We start from the raw sequence: 19,390 nt of genomic DNA, 5'->3' as shown, positions 1-19,390 counted from the left end.
AATAATGATTAAAAATGGGGTGAAGCTTTATGAAATTGAAAAAGAGGAAAAAAAAATTTGATATCTATTATTCCTCCCATTATCCTTACTTGAGAAGTTCATTGCATTTGTTTAAACTTTGTTGAGCAAAATATTTGACATCAATATCATCATCTTTTATAAGCTTCTGAAGAGATGGTAAGATTGTATCTTGAATCAATGATAAATACGTTTGTTTATCTTTTGTCACTAGCGCCTCCACAATAACAGTATATGATTTGGCTGCATTAAATCTTATATTAGGAACTGCATCATCAGCTAAGTGTTTAACAAATGGAAGTACTTGATCAGTCACTGCATCTAATGATATAACTGGAACTAAGGCTGTTAATGCAGATAATAAAGTAAATCTATAAATAAAATTCTCCAATAACTGGGAGTCAAATTTTAATAATCTTGATATGATTTCATCACGACACCACTCTGGGCCAAAAATCTTGGTCAATTTTGTTAGGTTGTTGACTGCAGCTTGTCTAATTGAAAATACTGTGTCCCATAACCATGAAAGACAGAAGTCACTTAATTGTTGATTAAAAAATTGTACACCAAGATGTTCTGCCAATACTGGAATATATTCAATGATAGCCAGTCTTACTCTCCAATTGACGTCGTTAGCCAATTCAGTGATTGCAGGCAACAGTGAATCGGATAGCATTTCTATACCAATTACTTCATTAACTGCTTTCAAATTGGCAATTATATTTAATCTTACTTCAGGGAATTCGTCCTTTAACATATTTAATAAAATTGGTAAAAGGTGTTCAATGGCTTGTTCCTTTGTCATAATTGAGACTAAGTTAGTAATTTTCAATGCTAATGACGCTCTAACTGTTTCATTTTCGTCTATACTCAAATTCTGTACAGCAGGAATAATCTTTGTTGATATAATATTTGGAGAATCCTTTAATAATGTTGCAAAGGCTGGAACCTGTTCTGCAATTGCCTTTCTAACATCACATTCATTATCTTCACATAGGGATAAAAATGGTGGCAATAATTCATTAATATACGATTGATCTACCACAAACTGAGTAGCTAATGCGGAATATTTATCAGCTGCCATATAACGAACTCTCCAAGCTTCATCAGTGATTAATTTAATAGCAGATTCTAATAAATCCTTAAAATGCGTAGTATCTTTCTTAATGTTGAAGTATTTCAAGATAGAAATTAAGCAATCAATAGCTAAAAATTTCACAGAATCTTGATTATCGGTACTTATCTTTTGAAACATAGTAGATATATATTCCCAATCTTCCACAGTAGCTAAATTTGTGTTTTCAGTAAATAAATCTATTAATCCCGATAAGTGTTTAGCTGCAGCTCTTCTAACCATTGGGGTATCATCTTGTACTAATTGCAGATATAAAGCTAATAAATTATTTCTTAAAGTGTTATCTTTTACTCTAACAATAACAGCTTTGAAAAGTCCACAAGAGGAGACTTTTGAGGAGAACCAATCAGCAGTAGCTAAATGCTCTACCAAAGGAATAAATTCATTCAAAATTTGGTCATCTGACAAATCTTGGGCTACAACATTTAATGAGTCAACAGCTTTATCTCTAACTAAAGTTTCTTCAGTGGAAGCCAAGATCTCCAAAGCAGGTAACAAAATAGTAGCAAATTTGGAACCACCAACATAAGGAACAAATTTTCCTAGTTCATCAGCTAATACAGCAAATACTTCATCTTCATCGTCTTGTGCTACCTCGGTTAAAAATGGGATCAATTCGTCTCTTGTTCTTTCAGGACCAAGTGCAATAGCAATAATGTCCAATTTCTTCATTGCTTCTACTCTATTTGCAACATCATCATGTTTTAATTCATCCATTAATAATGCTAGGGGATATAAATCTTCCTGGCGAGAAACGCCATTCCCTTGTTCAACTGTGTTGTTATCTTTGTTATTACTATTATTACCGTGTTCCGTCTCTGCATTCATCTTTGTAATCAAATATATTATATCTGTGAATAAAAAAAAAATTAGAATGACTTCAAATATTAAGTGAATACAAGTTATTTTATTGTGTAAAGAAGATAAATATTTTTGTAATGTATAAAGCCTGTCAAAAGCTTCTATCTTCTACTTACTTGCTATTATTTAACTTTTATGGATGCTTACAAATGAAAATGATAAAAATGTTAGTAATTAATTAACAGCATATGATTAAACCTGTGCAAGAACCTTCTTATTTTTATTCTGTTAAAATCATGGATAACTTGTTTCTGTCAACCGACAAATTGATTAACTCCCATTACTTATTCATGTTGCTTATTATGGAAAAATGCTTCACAAGAAAGATAGAAAATAAAAAAACATGAATAATTCAAAAGGGGAGGAGGAGAAGGGGGAAGGAAGAAAAAGAAAAAAATTGAAAAAATCCAAAAGGAAATTCTCGAATTTCCCCTCAACCCTATAAAACCCTAATTAAAACTAGAATCACTGAGCACGGCACCATAAGGTTGAAGAGTTTAGCTAGTTCTATTACAAAGACCTAGTGTGGGGTGATGGTACAGCAGTAATTGAGTGATGCATCGTTGGTAGATGGGTGCTACTTGCATGTATATATGTATGTATATACTTTGGATAGAAGGGCATCGTACATGCAAATTATGTTGAGAATTCATTTATATATATACAATAACATATTATACAATGGTATCATTAATATTGATCCAAAACAGATAAAGATGCAGAAATTAATTTTCTTATCAGGTTACTTATCCTTTTGATATGTTTTCTACTCTTGTAAATAGTCAAAAGTATAAATAGTAGTCCTATGATGAGAAATTTTTTGTACGGTGAATTTTTCAGAACTTGTAGATAGTGATAAGTAAGTTTTTTGTACTGATATATCATATCTTTTAGGTTAGTACTACTAGTGCTAGTAGTAGTGATAAATACTTTATTTTTATAATTATCAGTATCATTGTTATGACTCTCTTCTATGATGTGATTAATAATAGGCTCTGGCTCTCTAATATCGATATTTTCTTCTCTCTTTATGTTGCTGTGTTGTTCATTGTTAATATCATGACTCATATCCGTTCTCTTTGTCTTTGATAATAATATTTTTGGTTTTAATTTACTCTTGATACATTCTTCATAAGTGGGTCCTAAGACACTTTTCTCAGATAAAATATTAGATATCAATGGATATCTTTCACATATATTTGTATATAGAGTGATAGATCTAGATCCATTTAATAATTTAATTTTAACTTCATTAATATAAAATAAAATCAATTCATAAAGGGCATCCACTTGTTTACTACCATCTTTTAAAGATCTAGATAACACAGTCTCTACAAATTGTAAGTATGTTTCTACTATTGTAGGATCCTTATCACTTTGTGTCCATAGCAGCCATTTATAAGAACACAGTAAAATCCGATTTACTATAGCTATGTCCTTTAACTCATTCATATTCAATTGAATGATATATTCTTCCCATTTATGAACACCAAAGGAAGTATCCAATATAGACTTAAATGATCTGCCCAATATATCGAAGCTTGGTATCTTATAGCAACAATTAATAAATAACCGGTTTCCCCGTTCTGTTTTGATCAAATCATATTCTAATAGTGTTTCTAAACATTGTTTGTATTGCCTCCTTATGTAATACTGCATACATTCATCATATTGATCTTTAGATGTATCATATATTTCATTAAACATGTCATTGGATAGTAATTTGGAAACAGTGGTCATTTCTTCTTCATATCATAATTTTTTTTAAAAATGTCTTCAAGCTTAGAATTCGTGGAAGCTGCCATAAAAAAAGTCAGTATTGTTTATTAATAATTCAAAATAAACTTATAAAACTTCTATATTTCGGTAAATAGTGTACACTAAGACAAAATTGCACTTCAACTTTTGTAAAGTCTACATAAGATGTTGCTGATTTTTTTTTTTACCTTTTCTTGTTCTCATTATTTCTTTTTTCCTTTCTTTTTCTATTTTAAATCCCGGTTTTACTCCTTTAGAGAAAGACGTAAAATGTTTCATAGATAAGTTAAAGGGTTTTTTACTTCAAAGTGATATGCCACTGTAACAGAATATTATTAAGGATGTAGTGAAAATGAGCCATGAGTAAGGATAAAAGAGTCATAAAGTGTAGAAAAACCTTGATGTGTGGAAAATAATTGTAACATATAATGTGTTTTTCATATTTAATACTAAATTTTTTTGATCTATTATTATGAGAAAAAAATAATATACTATAACAATTAGACAACCTATTATAAAACTATTCCAATTTTACATTGGGGATATACTTATTCAAAAAGGATGTGGAGAAACAAAAAAAAAAGTTCCAGAAGAAGAATAGAAGTATTTTCAATCATTAACTATAAATGTATAGGGAAAAGACAAGTCGAGCAAATTTTCATATTGATAGTACGACAATAATACATTCCTGACTTCTTTTTTAATGTTTAGGTTTTATTGTTATTTTCTCTTTTTTTGTATGTTATTTATTTAATCAATGTAGTAAATAAAAGTAAAGAAAAAAGCAAAAGGCAAAAACATCTTTTGTAATTATAACATTACTAAATAATATTGGATATGTTAGATATATGCAATGTTAGTTTAGTAAAAACCTTTTTTTTATTATGTTTGGTTTCGAGTTTCTTGAGAATATTTATTGAAAACAACTGATATTTACCGGTACATACTGATCCTGATTCCGTACAAGGGTGCCAATCACGTAATTTGAAAATAACAAAATTTAAACAATACATTAAAAAGAACAAAGGAAGAAGAAGAGATCAACAAACAAACATATTCCGGAACACAAATGCACATCCTACTGTATATTATTAATTTAACCTTTGCTAATATTGAAGGTCCTTAAATTTTTAAAACTCTTTTTTTTTTCTTTCTTTCTCTCTTTCTATCCTTTGTTTGAGTAATTAACTTAAAACTTATGTATACCACAGAAAACTACATCTATATATATTATATCGATATTGAAAAATAAAAAGATATGTCATATATTTTGTTCAAGTAGCTTATAACTTCTGTATAACATATTATATCAAAACATATATCTCACTGGTAACCATAATCAAGAAAGAAAAAATATAGAATTTTACAATTATATTTCCCTGTCATTTTTCTTTTGTACTTATGATATAGTTTTACTTACAGCATCTCTACGTCATTATTTTTAAAAATAAAAATGGTTAAAAGAAAGATTTTTATACATAAAGGTAATAAAGATGCAGTATTTACATATTTTGCTAAAACATTGACTTTTAATCAATACGATAAATTGCCTGTTGGCGTGAAGGAAGAATATTTGACATGGTCTATGGAAACCTTTTTAAAAGAAAGAGAATCTCTACTACAACAAGAAAAGTCACTTGAACAAAATGAACAAGTAGGATCATTGAAAAATCATAAGTTAAAGACAAGTGCTAAAAAGTGGTTTACAAAGACAACAAACTCTCTATTTACCAAGAAATCACATACATAAATACTAGATATCCACAAATGATAAAACAAGACAAAGCAAAATCAAACCAACTAACTTACATGTAAATTAATTAATACCCTTATTTATACCAGACGTTTCTCAAAAATACTTTTTTAAATACATACGCATAAATATATCTGTTTAACTGTGCAAAAGTTTTTCATTTTCATGTTTCACGTATATAAATATATGTATATATAAATATGTATAATCTAAAAAAAATTTACTGAAAGGAAAATCACATTGTAAAAGAAGATAAAAGGCTAAAAAAATTCAAACTCATATTATTGAGTTATTAACTTTTTTTTATAAATATACACCTGTTATTCTCTTTCTAAAGTTACTCTTGTTGGAAGTTATCGAAAAACCCTAAGTTTACACTGCTGCCACATGAAACAGATTCATAACTCCTATTGGTCTATAAATGCCATTTTGTATAAATTAAAAATAAAATATTATTATATAAAGAATGATTTATTGAATGATTTAACCCATTCAAAAATTCTTTGGTATACAATTCATGTATGTTTTAAATACCCAAAGATAAATAAGTTTTCAAATTCCGATAGTAGTAAGATATAGCCTTTTCTACTCCAACTTTTTTTCTTTTTACTAACATCTCCATAATTCATTAAATTTGTGTATTTCTACTTATTATTCTCCAGGGTCTATGGTTAACTTTAACAAAAAGTGTTTATTGGAAATTTTTACTGTTTTTTTTAATATTTTATAGCATAACTTTTGCTCTTGTAGCAACGTTACTTTATATCGCCATAATACCATGGGGGCTAGGACTAAGTGTTATTCTTTTAGGCCCCTTAGGTGCCCTTTTATTACATATACAATGGATTTTAATCTCTAATATGATAAGTAATCACCTTTGTAAGAAATTATTACTCCCAAATTTAAATTGGCAAATTTATAAATTAACCATCTCTGAGTGTAAGTCCGCACAACATCAAATTTTGATCCAAAATTATGAAAATCCAAATTTAAATAAACAATTCAATGATTGGTGGTGGATAATTCAGTTCTTAAAATGGATTAGAAAATATTCATTTAAAATGGTTCTGATGTTTCTTTCTTTTATACCTTTACTAGGTCCCTTTATTGTCGATATCTTTGGGATTAATGACAGAACAAGAAAATATTTACAGCCCTTCTTTAAAGAACAAAATTGGTCAAAGAACCAAATTAAACAATTTGAACTAATGAATAAATGTGATTTTATTATATTTGGTATAATAATCAGTATACTTGACTCCATTCCATTATTCTCTGTTATTACAATGATCAGCAATGTTGTAGCAGGAGCTCTTTGGGCTTCTAATATTCTAGAATCTGATAATATAGCAAATAAAACAAAAAGTAAAAAAGAAAATTAAAAAACAAGAGATGATAATAAATGTTGAACATATATAATATATAAACTAACCTATGCTTCTCTACTTGTTTTATTCTATTAGCTTATAGTTTTTAAATATGCCTATTATATTTATCTATCTACATTAATATTATCTACAAAATTAATTTGTTCATTTCTCTTATCTTGTTTTTTAGACTTTTAATCAGTTACACATAATATTGTTAAATACCAGATCCAGTTTACTTAATATCCTTCTCAACTTTTTTGTTTTTGTATTAGAACAAATACATACTGTCAATACAACCATAACCTGCAACAACACCACCTTCGTTAGAAGTCATTAATTTGGATCTTAATAAAGAACCACTATAATCATTCTTAGAAATATGATTTTTATCGAAGACAATGGTACCATAGATACCCAATTCACTAATAATTGGTTCACTAGATAATTTACCATCACGAACAATGTAGTTTTCCTTTCTAGAAGCAGTATCAATAATTTCCATTAAAATGTATGCCTTCCATTGTTCCTTTGGTAATTTGTTTAAGAATTCAGGAATATCTTTTTTATAAACATTATGACCGCCACCTTCTCTTTGTGGTTTCAAAACATAGTTTTCTGGAGTTTCCATTACCAATTTTTGACCTTTCAAACCTTCTGAAGAATCATCCAATGGGTAAATCTTAACAAATGTCTCCATCAATTGCTTCTTGACAATAGAATCATCGACATATTTAGATATGATGGATTCCCTAGTCAAAGATTGTTGAATCTTCTTTGCCCCAGCTAATTGAATGGATAAATCTGGTGCTTTAATAGCATATGATTCTTCCAAGAAACCACGAGTTTCCCATGCCGAAGTATCAATATAATCAGCGAGATCATATCCTGTTCTGTAGTAAACAACACCAACTTCGCGGTTAGTTGTTTTATGAATCAACCTTTTATTCTCGGTACTATATTCAAAGTGAGTTTTGATATCTTTAAATGGACATCTAACAGAATTAATACCATAAATTTTCAATAAATTATATTCAATCAATTTTTGATCATATAAATTAGATTCATTTTCTTCAACAACAAACAAAACAATTTTATCATCTTGTTCTCTAACTTTATTCGAAGTATCCACTTGATAAAGATTCATAGCACTTGCAATACCTCTAACCACAAAGACGATTGATTCTGAGACATGCAATTCTCCTGCTTGATAAAATGGATCCCCCTTGTTATCGTATTTACCCATAGCATTTAAGAATGAATGCAATTCTCCAACTTTACTAGATAAACCTGGGAATGAAACAGATACAGTGTTAAATTCGACTTGTTTGATAGACTGAGATTTTCGGTCAACCAAGTAATCTGATCTAAAGATACCGAATTTAGTTGTTTGTTTAGATTTTAAGGTGTATTCTTTAAAAAGTTTAAACAATTTGCCGGTGAACTCTGGATCCACAGCAGCTAATTGTTCTAATTCTTCAACCAACCATTCTGAATTCGAGATCTGTGCATATAATTGATTAAATGACTTTTGTAAAAGCTTGGCTTGTTCGAAAGCTTTACGTGGGATTGGAGTTGGGAAGACAGTTGTTGGAGCAACTTTAGCGACATTACCGTTGCCATCATTCGAGGTTAAGACTAACCCATTACACAGAGACCATTGCTGTAATTCTGGAATGATCTCTGATTCGATAAAAGACTTGCTAACACTAGGAAATTCACCGTGTTGCACTTTATTTGTAGCAGCACCAGTAATATTCATTTTAATACTCAATTATCTTTTTTTATTTTTATTTTTTTATTTTTCACTATACTACGATTGAAATTGTAAGAGTAAAAATATATAAAACTTGATAAGTGCAAGGGTATCTGCAATATCTGCGGATATATACATGTATATATCTGTGGTGTCAGACACATATGTGCTTAGTCAACAGATAAGCATCGAAGAAGTTTCATAAGGAATAAACAAGAATAAAAAAAAAAATAAAATAGAATAGAATATGACACAATACAATAATTTTTTCTTTTCTTTTCTTTTCTTTTTTTTTCCTGCTAATAAATTTTTTGCAAAAGACAAAGTTATGGGATTAATTCTCAACATAAACCGCAATGAACGAAATAATGAACGAAGAAACAAGGTGTGTCACTGTACAGTAATTATCAGAAACGATCTGAGAATATGTATACAACAAGATAGAAAGGAAAAAAGAAAAATCAAAAGTTATAGAATGTTAAGAAAGTACCTTTCCCATATTCATAATGTTAGGTACATAACACATACAACAACAAAGGGATTCACAATTTTGATTTTATTAGAAAAAAATATAATAAAAATGAAAGAGGAGACTTTGTTGCCATCTCGTATGGGAAATATGTATAAACTTCTTGATTATTATTCTTGGGAAAATTAATCCATTCATATCTCATGATAATGACAATCATTTAGATGTAAACAGATATAATGTGTGTAGTATCACGACAACACTTGGTTGAAGGTTTCATTTTTATTAATATGAAAACCAATAGTGTTCCCGCTTCTTAGAATCCCGTGCCAATTGACGAACAAAAAAAAAGAAATAGACAGACTCTAGTAAGGGGGTAATTCAGAGCAACATATATATATATATATATATATATATATTAGAACATTGCTATTGCCATATAACAGTATGAAGGGGAACCTTCCCGTTGATACTGATACATGTAACCATCTGGACATTGCTAGTTTGAGTTTATTCAAACGATCGCATCTTTATTGTTACTGCAGGATCCACGCAAGGATAACCCCCCAGTTAACCAGCGGAATAAGGTGGAAACGATACCAGGCACTTGTTCAATACACGTGTATTTATGTTTATATAACGGTGAACAACCCAGAAGAGCCAATAACAGCAATAGTAAGAAACCAATAAAAACAACACTAAAAAATAATTTCTTCCGTTTTTTTCTTTCTTTCATTCCTTCTGTGTGTCATTTCATACGATAGTATTGGAATTTTCTCGAGCCGCAGTTTCTCTCGTTTCACACGGCAGTTTTTTTTTTTTTTTTGACTTTTCTGCGAATTTTTCTTTTCTCGAGAAAAAAAATAAGTAAATAAAAAAAAAATATTGAAACATTGAAAAATTAATGGAGAAAAGAAATACCAACATAACCAACTACCACTCTCTTTCTTGTTCTCCTTCTCCCTATTATTATTATTATTATTATTATTATTATTATAATTATTATTCATTTTACTCGCGGTTGCTTATGCTATTTTTTAGGTTTGGCTTATTTTTATCAATTACTACTTTGCATAGGTCAATTAAAAATTTTGATATTCTATAAACAAACATCCATTTACCTGTCTACTTATCCACCTATCTACTCACTCACTCACCTATCCATCTATCCTTCTACATACCTATCTGCATACAGATATATATCCATCTATATATATTTGTTATCTATCTCCTTCTTTTAAATAAATTGATTTTTTGTTTTTAAGTAGAATAATGGCTACATCTACCTCCTTCGAGCCCAATGCTGAAAAAGATGGGCTCCATTCAAGATCTAAGAATATTTTAGAGAATAAACACAATAATGGAAGAGAATCCTATACAAAAAACGCAGATAATGACGAAACTATTAAAGATACTTCAAAGTCAGGCTCTTTTTGTTTTACCAACAAATGGGAACCAATAATTATGCCATTTGTTTTTACTCTTTTCGGCATCTTTGTCAGAATGTATAAAATTGGAGCTAATAACCATGTTGTTTGGGATGAGGCTCATTTTGGTAAATTCGGTTCTTACTATTTAAGGCATGAATTTTATCATGATGTTCACCCACCTTTAGGTAAAATGTTAGTCGGTTTATCTGGTTTTATTGCAGGTTATAACGGGTCTTGGGATTTCCCATCTGGTGAAGTTTATCCAGACTATATTGACTACGTTAAAATGAGAATATTTAACGCCGCATTTTCATCCCTTTGTGTCCCCATAGCCTATTACACTGCAAAGGCCATTGGTTTCTCTTTGCCTGTAGTTTGGTTATTCACCTCTTTAGTTTGTTTTGAAACTACTTATTGTACTTTGGGTAGATTCATTCTTTTAGATTCTATGTTACTTTTCTTTACTGTCGCTGCCTTCTATTGTTTTGTCATGTTCCATAACCAAAGATCAAAGCCTTTCTCTAGAAAATGGTACAAATGGTTAGGTTTAACAGGTATTACAATGGGTTGTGCTATCTCCGTTAAGATGGTTGGTCTTTTTGTTATCACTTTAATTGGTATCTACACCGTCATCGATCTTTGGAAATTATTAGGTGATAAATCTGTTTCATGGAAACAATACGTTAGCCATTGGATGGCTAGAATCGTTGGATTAATTATTTTTCCAATCTTAGTCTTTTTGCTATGTTTTAAGATCCATTTCATTCTTTTATCTCATTCTGGTACGGGTGATGCCAATATGTCATCTTTATTTCAAGCTAATTTAGTAGGATCTGAAGTAGGTATTGGTCCACGTAACGTTGCCATTGGTTCTTCTATAGTCTCCATCAAAAATCAAGCTTTAGGTGGTGCCTTGTTACATTCTCATATCCAAACTTACCCTGATGGTTCCAATCAACAACAGATTACAACGTATGCACACAACGATGCAAATAATGATTGGATTTTCCAAAGAGCAAGAAGTTTACCAGTTTGGTCAGAAAATGAAACTGAAATTGAATATGTTAATGGAGGTGGCTCCTATAGATTACTCCACAGACTAACTGAGAAGAATCTACATACTCACCCAATTGCTGCTCCAATAAGTAAGAACGAATTCGAGGTCTCTGGTTATGGTTCTGTTGAAAATGGTGATCCATTCGATAATTGGATTATTGAGATTGTCGATCAAAGAGGTTCTGAAGACAAAACCCAATTACATCCATTGACTACATCATTCCGTATTAAAAGTGAACGACTTGGTTGCTATTTGGCTCAAACTGGTAACCATCTACCTGAATGGGGGTACAGACAGTTCGAAGTTGCTTGTGTTAAAAATCCATTTAAGAGAAATAAGAGAACTTGGTGGAACATTGAAACTCATACCAATGACAAATTACCATTACCTGACGAAAACTTCAGATATCCAAAAACTAGTTTTATTAAAGATTTCATCCATTTGAACTTAGCTATGATGGCAACCAATAATGCATTAATTCCAGATCATGAGAAACTCGATTATTTAGCTTCTTCCGCATGGGAATGGCCAACTTTACATATTGGTCTAAGATTGAACGGTTGGAGTGATGATGTACTAAAGTATTATCTTTTAGGTTTACCATTCTCCACTTGGCCTTCTACTGTATCTGTTTTTGCTATGATGTTCACTGTGGTCGCTTTATTCCTAAGATGGATTAGACAACTACCTGTTTTCAAAACATCAGACGATGCTAATGTCTTTGAAATGGGTGGGTTCTACCCATTACTGGGTTGGGGTTTACATTTCATGCCATTTGTTATCATGTCAAGAGTTACTTACGTCCATCATTATTTACCAGCGTTATACTTTGCTTTGATAATTTTAGCTTATTATTTCGATGTTCTTTTGAAGGCTCCAACTATATTCTTGCAGAAATTATCAAAAAGATTGAGATATGGTATATTCGTCACTTATTTTATTATGCTACTTAGTGGATTCTATTACTTTTCTCCAATAGCATTTGGTATGGAGGGTCCAAACCGTGATTTCCAATACTTGAACTGGTTAGGTTCTTGGACCATCACTGATAAACCATAAGAAAGACTGAAAATTTTTTAAAAAAAACTGTTAAGTAAATCAAATTAAACCAAAAATAAAATAAAACCGTCAACTTCTGGTACAATTTACTTTATTTTTAATTTAAGTCGATTACTATCCTTTTTCCTACTATTACAATCAACCACTATTATATATGGATTAATACTACATATTACATACATACATATACACGTACATATATTTAATTAATTCACTAACCATTTATTTACTTATCTACATTTTAACACCATCCTTTCATTCTTTTTTGTTATATAAAATTGATAAATCTCTTTTGTGTTTATTATTGAGTAATTCTATCTGTATTTAATATACTAGAAATATTTCTTACCCCTAAATCTTGTGTGGTAGTAGATGGTGTCAATATACTGTTTCTATAAGGAATGCGACCCTGAACACTAATAATATTTTCTAATTGTGGGGATTGTACTGCAGATAAGGTACTACCTTGATTTGATGATGAGTGATGTGCCATCGGTGGAGGTGTTATAGCAATCAAACCACTAACTTGTTGCTCACTCACGTTTCTTGCTTCTTCGTTTCCATCCACAGTATACGATGGTAGAACTGCCACAGTAGTTTCATAGGTTGGCGGAGCTGCCTGTTTTACATCTTGATAAATAGGTGGGACCTCTTCATCCCAAGATATACCAAGCCCTGATCTTTCTGTTATATTTAAACGGAACTGCATTCTTAAAACACGAGCCGCTCCCGTAGGTACACTTACAATCTTAGGTATCACTTGACCATTTGGATGCTTTGAACCTGAGCCATCACCTGATATACTTCTCTTTAAACTTAAAGTTGAATGACTTTCTTCTGTAACAGGTCTTGCCTTTGGGGCATTCATATTAGCAAACAAAGGAGACAATTCTGCTAATCTTTGATCAGCATCATTTTCAGGCGCAGATGTCTTAGATGTTGATTGTGATCTATTTTTAGATTTATTTATTGGTTGACCGTTAGCATACTGTAAAGTTTCTTCTGCTACCACAATTTCTACTGCAAGAATATGTGACACATACATTCCTAAATTGGGATCCTGAACGTCACATGCAACATTAATAATATTCTTATGTGAATCAATGTATGGCCTTGAGGTCGAAGAAAAAATTATAGGATTACCAACCCCTGAATTTAATGACATACAGTCTATATCAGTTACCAATTCAATTTTCCCATTATTATCAAAATCTGTTTTCCAACCATTTTTCACTTCCCCCTTTGAAATTACTCTAACCTCCTCAGTGAACAACATGCTGTTATTTTTAGCTAACTCCTTCTTTAATTGCTCCTCTCTTATCCTTCTTTGCTGTTGCAATATCTCTTGTCTTAATGCATCATCACTAGGATGAATAAAGAGATTTTCACCTTGATTAGTTCCATCATCATCATCATCAGTATCCTGCATACCCCTAGCATTTCGCCTTCTGAATGGCCGAGATGAACTTGGATTATTTGTAACATCAGACCTGGAAATTGTTGTCGTTGTTTCAGTAGCTGCCAAATCACGATTTTCATTAACATTATTACTGCTAGTGTTCCTAATTGGATAACCATTATTAGACAATGGGATATTATTAATATTCATAGGTAAATTGTCTGGAGAAGCAACAGTAACTTTAATCTGTGGACCGATATCACCATATCTCTTAATAGCTTGTACTGGTTTCTTGCTTCTCTCTAATTCTCTTTTTCTCACATCTTCTTCAAGTTGCGTTAAATTTGGTTTATGTTTCGAACATGAATAACCTCGTACTTTTGTAGTTTCCTCAATTCTCCACGCCAATTTCCTCATTCTCCATCTTCTATCTCCTGAAGAGACGCCATCAAGTTTTAACTCTAAGGGAAATGTAGATTTTGGGTATATAACATTTGGTAAAACTGCAGCAGCAGTTAATTCAGTAGGTGGAAAAACTCTTAATGAATTCTTATCCGGTCCTCTGGGAATACTTCTAGTAATTGGGATAGGCATAATTAATTTCAATAATTTCAAATCTTTCTTATTTGGACGACTCACATTGAAATTCTTATTTTTAGGATCTACATATGAGGCAGATGCAATTAATTCATACTTAACTTGTGTCTCTGAATGTTCACCTAACCTGCATGTGGCAGATACAGAGCCTGGAATTAAATAAGAAAACGGATATGAATGTGTTCCAACAGATTTATTTATTATCTCTGTTTGGATATTCCATGTCTTCATATTTGTAATTTTTTTCCTACAGTTATTACATGTTTGAATCTGTTGTGAATCTGGTAGAAATGGTTTATTGTAATAAACAGTTTGTACAAAACTAAGTGTTACATTAACTATTGGGACCTTAGTATAACCTTCTAAAATTTTTTGATTTGATATTTGTGATGAATTAGATTTGTAAAAATTTGATGTTGTTGAATTTATAGTATTAATTGACTGGTTATTAGAAGTAGATGCTGACAAACTTGAAAAGGTTGTAAAAAGTCCACTTTTCCTCTTTGTGCTGGAAATATTAATAGAACCAGACTGTGAAGAGCTTGAGTTCAGTGAAGCCGACGTATTGACATTTAATATATTATTGTTTCCTAAATTTGATCTTCCTATAGAACCATTATTCTTATAAGGATCTTTAACTTTTAAATTCAATAACCCAGACAATAGAGCACCAGATGATTCTGTAGCGTTTCCATACATGACACACGGCGGTGATTCGATATTAATTGATAGTTCGATAGGATGTGATCCAGGTGTTGCAGGTCTTTCATCTTCATTTGATACATGGTCAGACTTTGAAGACACAGAATGCAACATAGAAAAAACCATCTTTAGTAGTGCTTCAAGAGAAATAGAACACGAAACAAAATACAAAGGGAGGGGCCAACAGATACAAAGTTAAAGAGTATTCTTTTTTCTCGAACTATTAAGGGATAAATTTATAATATTGCTGATTATGAGGGTTTCTTAGTTGCTCTGTCTTTAAATATGATATAGATTAGTTATTTAAAAGTCCTTTTAATAGGTCAACTAGATATTATCAAGCCTTTACCTCTTTTGCATCTTTACATTCAACATAACATTTCACAATCTTTGCACTGAAGCAAAAACGGAACCACCAAAAACAGTGAAAGGAAATGAAGAACGAAAAAATAAAACCAAAAAACAGAAAAACCAATGAAAACCCTACCACAATAAATTTAGGGTTAAAATTCCAGATTAGGGTTGATAAATTAAACTTAGGGCTTTATCAAAGCGATGAGACGTGCAAAGTGACATTAAATTTCTTTAAAATTTTCATTTCTTTTCTGCGATGAGCTTTATGCAATTTTTTTTTTACAATTTTCGTTTGTTAGTAACATGATAAAGTAGTTTTTAATACTTGGTTATTAGTTGTGAATATATTGTAGGAAATACGAGTCGTGGTGAATTACTTAGGGACACGAAGTTACAAAGTTAAAGAGTTCTTTGTTGGCTTCCTTTTACCGTTAATATATTGAATCTAACAATTATTTCAATCTAAGTTTAAGTGATCTAAATAAGTAACATTTCAATAATAGAAAAATGTCTACTGATGATATAGTTTGGGAAGTAATCAACCAAAGTTTCTGTTCTCACAGAATCAAAACTCCAAGTGGTCAAATCTTCTGTAGAGATCCATATAATGTGACCGGTTTATGCACCAGACAATCATGTCCATTAGCAAACTCCAAATATGCAACTGTTAGATCGCATAATGGAAGAATTTATCTTTACATCAAAACGCCAGAAAGAGCACATACGCCGGCTAAATTATGGGAGAAGATTAAACTTTCCAAAAACTATATTAAAGCATTGAAGCAAATAGACGAACATCTTTTACACTGGAACAAATTCTTTCGTCATAAATGTAAACAGAGATTCACTAAATTGACTCAAGTGGCCATCACAGAAAGACGTCTTGTTATGAGAGAAGAAGAAAGACATTATGTTGGTGTTGCACCAAAAATAAAGAGAAGAGAAGCTAATAGAGAAAGAAAAGCACTTGCTGCAGCCAAGATCGAAAAGGCTATTGAAAAGGAATTGCTGGATAGATTGAAGAGTGGAGCATATGGTGATAAACCATTGAATGTAGATGAAAAAGTATGGAAGAAAATTCTTGGTAAATTGGATGAAGAGAATGAAATGGAGGAAGATGAGGAAGAAGAAGATTGGGAAGAAGAATCTGATGACGGTGAAGTTGAATATGTAGCAGCTGATGAAGAAAATGAATATGTGGATCCTGAAGAATTAGAGAAATGGTTAGCTGATTCTGATAGAGAATACTCTTCTGATGAGGATGAAAGTACTAGTGAAGATGAAAGTAGTAGCAGTGAAGAAGATGAAGGGGAAGGTAATGACAATTCCTCATCTAAGAAACGTAAAAAATCTACTACAAAAAAGAACAAACGTCCAAAGGTTGAAATTGAATTTGAAGAAGAAAGAGAATTACAACCTGCAGAAGAAGGATTGGCTCATTAGATTTTTCAAGGAAAATAAAATAATTTCTCAAAATAATATATATTGTCATTTTTTTTGTAAATTATATCATCATATTCTGAAAAAAAAAATACCTACAAATTTCTATAGAAAACCTTAAAATATTATTTTACATTCATACTATAGATAGTCTTAAATAATCATGTTTCAAAATAATAGTTATTTTTTATTACATACGCATGTGTAAACTATTTTTAATAAACAAAAAAGTCTGATAATATCATATTACAACCTATATTTTCGTTATAAAGTTACAAGAGCAGCGACATTATTTTGGGCCATGAATGATCTTACCCAACAATCTATTAATAATAACACCTAAAAATATCCAAAACACTCAATTCATTTTGTATATCATATATATATAAATATATACATTTCAACTCCTATGATTTGTGATGTTTTTATAATCTAATGTTTTTTATATCAAGATCCTTGTGAATGAAGGCTTTGTTACCACCTGCCCCTAAATAATCAGATGCAACTTGACCATTACCTCTAATTTGATACTGGTAAATAACCAGACCGTCCAGCCCAACTGGCCCACGAGCATGAATCTTTGAAGTAGAAATACCAACTTCTGTACCAAAACCATATCTGAACCCATCTGCAAATCTAGTGGAAGCATTCCAATAAACACCAGATGAATCAACACCTCTCAAGAAAGCTTCTGCATTATCTTTATTTTCTGTAACGATAGAATCTGTGTGTCTAGAGGAATGTAAATTAATATGTTGAATAGCTTCTTGTGTTGAATTCACAAATTTGACAGCACATTCTAAAGCTAGAAATTCCTTGTCAAAATCCTCATTTTCATTTACATCTACTAGTTTGGAACTAACAGCATCATCAAATCTATTCAATTCTTCTAATTTAGCAGTATATGCTTCTTTAACATCTTTAGTGACATGCAACATAACATTTCCATTACATGACAAATTTTCTAAAACCTCCCACCACTGATTACATTTTGGATGAATTAAAAGTGTTTCCATAGCATTACAGCCTGCTGGATAATTAGTCTTAGCATCAAGTGTAATTTTTTTAGCCTTTTCAATATCTGCATACTCATCTACATAAACAGAACAAATTCCATCAGCATGACCCAAAACAGGAATCTTTGTACTGTTTTTAATATTTCTAACTAATGCATTAGATCCTCTTGGGACAACCAGATCAATATATTCGTCTTGACTTAATAAATCACTGACATCCTGCCTGGTTTCGATAAGCTGCACAGCACCTACTGGGACACCTGTGTTGTCGACATTAGCTGCAATTGTATCATTGATAATGTGTGCCATTTCCCTAAAAGTATTGACGGATTCTTTACCACCTTTTAAAATACCTGCATTACCACTTTTAATACATAAGGCTGTAATGTTAGCAATAACTTCTGGACGTGATTCAAAAATAACCAAAAGCACTCCAATTGGTGCAGTAACTTGATATAAAACTAAATCTTCATCTAGTTTTCTAGCCAGTTTGACTTTACCTACTGGATCTTCCAAATCTGCTACATCCTTAATGCCTTGCAGCATAGTATCAAACTTATCACCTTTGAAAAGGTCCAACCTCTTTATTAATGATGGAGAAAGACCTGAGGTATTAGCTACATCCAAATCTATCTTATTAGCTGCCTCAATTTTTTCTGCATTTGCCTTTAAAGCATCATGAATTTTGTATAATATTGAAGAACGACTCTCGTTAGATAGAGTCTTTAAAACATTACCAGCAACCCTAGCCTTCTTTGCAATTTCTTCAGCTGTAGACATGATTACTCTTTCACTATGAATGGAACAAAACCAAATCCTAACGTATTATTATGTAAACAAAACGATTCAGATATCTTTCTTTTCATAAACACTATTGCATTATACAAATTAGTGAAAAGTCGTTCTTTTCACCCTTTCTTTAATTTTTATATGTTTCTAAGTTTTTTTTTCCCTTTTCTCGAGCAATTCAATCATCAAATCAGGAATTTTTTTTTTTTTTGTAATGGCAAGTGGTTAAAATAAAAATTAGTCATGGAAAACTAATGATCTTCAGATAAACATACAAAGGGAAAAATAAGGAAAAACGAAAGAAAAGAGTAAGACAATTTGTAAACGTTTTACCGATATGGGTTTCTGTAACTCTTTCTAGAATATTATAATCTAAAAATATGTATATAAACTTATATAATTGCTTCTACGGATTCGTGTATTATTGAAT

At 31.0% G+C, this 19,390-nt stretch overlaps 8 protein-coding genes across 8 annotated transcripts; 3 read left to right on the top strand and 5 right to left on the bottom strand.

Moving 5' to 3' along the window:
- Positions 1 to 85: 85 nt before the first annotated feature.
- On the bottom strand, positions 86 to 1,981 carry TPD3 (protein phosphatase 2A structural subunit TPD3; the record flags this gene model as incomplete). Its single annotated transcript, XM_064856769.1, has 1 exon — positions 86 to 1,981. One exon carries the CDS (start codon positions 1,979 to 1,981, stop codon positions 86 to 88), a length of 1,896 nt encoding a protein of 631 aa, XP_064715902.1.
- A 723-nt stretch (positions 1,982 to 2,704) lies between these two features.
- On the bottom strand, positions 2,705 to 3,754 carry PEX15 (Pex15p; the record flags this gene model as incomplete). The annotated part of the gene is made up of 1 exon (XM_064856768.1): positions 2,705 to 3,754. One exon carries the CDS (start codon positions 3,752 to 3,754, stop codon positions 2,705 to 2,707), a length of 1,050 nt encoding a protein of 349 aa, XP_064715901.1.
- A 2,631-nt stretch (positions 3,755 to 6,385) lies between these two features.
- Positions 6,386 to 6,907, top strand: RRT8 (Rrt8p; the record flags this gene model as incomplete). Its single annotated transcript, XM_064856767.1, has 1 exon — positions 6,386 to 6,907. One exon carries the CDS (start codon positions 6,386 to 6,388, stop codon positions 6,905 to 6,907), a length of 522 nt encoding a protein of 173 aa, XP_064715900.1.
- A 256-nt stretch (positions 6,908 to 7,163) lies between these two features.
- On the bottom strand, positions 7,164 to 8,654 carry GSH2 (glutathione synthase; the record flags this gene model as incomplete). Its single annotated transcript, XM_064856766.1, has 1 exon — positions 7,164 to 8,654. The coding sequence occupies one exon, from the start codon at positions 8,652 to 8,654 to the stop codon at positions 7,164 to 7,166; it is 1,491 nt and encodes a 496-aa protein (XP_064715899.1).
- A 1,735-nt stretch (positions 8,655 to 10,389) lies between these two features.
- On the top strand, positions 10,390 to 12,663 carry PWA37_000074 (uncharacterized protein; the record flags this gene model as incomplete). Its single annotated transcript, XM_064856765.1, has 1 exon — positions 10,390 to 12,663. One exon carries the CDS (start codon positions 10,390 to 10,392, stop codon positions 12,661 to 12,663), a length of 2,274 nt encoding a protein of 757 aa, XP_064715898.1.
- A 301-nt stretch (positions 12,664 to 12,964) lies between these two features.
- On the bottom strand, positions 12,965 to 15,487 carry LDB19 (Ldb19p; the record flags this gene model as incomplete). The annotated part of the gene is made up of 1 exon (XM_064856764.1): positions 12,965 to 15,487. One exon carries the CDS (start codon positions 15,485 to 15,487, stop codon positions 12,965 to 12,967), a length of 2,523 nt encoding a protein of 840 aa, XP_064715897.1.
- A 735-nt stretch (positions 15,488 to 16,222) lies between these two features.
- MAK16 (ribosome biosynthesis protein MAK16) lies at positions 16,223 to 17,158 on the top strand (the record flags this gene model as incomplete). Its single annotated transcript, XM_064856763.1, has 1 exon — positions 16,223 to 17,158. One exon carries the CDS (start codon positions 16,223 to 16,225, stop codon positions 17,156 to 17,158), a length of 936 nt encoding a protein of 311 aa, XP_064715896.1.
- A 422-nt stretch (positions 17,159 to 17,580) lies between these two features.
- On the bottom strand, positions 17,581 to 18,951 carry PRO2 (glutamate-5-semialdehyde dehydrogenase; the record flags this gene model as incomplete). The annotated part of the gene is made up of 1 exon (XM_064856762.1): positions 17,581 to 18,951. The coding sequence occupies one exon, from the start codon at positions 18,949 to 18,951 to the stop codon at positions 17,581 to 17,583; it is 1,371 nt and encodes a 456-aa protein (XP_064715895.1).
- Between the last annotated feature and the right edge of the window lie 439 nt (positions 18,952 to 19,390).

This window comes from Arxiozyma heterogenica (assembly GCF_036370985.1).
Source record: "Arxiozyma heterogenica strain weizmannii chromosome Unknown scaffold_11, whole genome shotgun sequence".
NCBI classification, from domain to species: domain Eukaryota; kingdom Fungi; phylum Ascomycota; class Saccharomycetes; order Saccharomycetales; family Saccharomycetaceae; genus Arxiozyma; species Arxiozyma heterogenica.
This window is presented reverse-complemented; position numbering and strand designations above follow the sequence as displayed.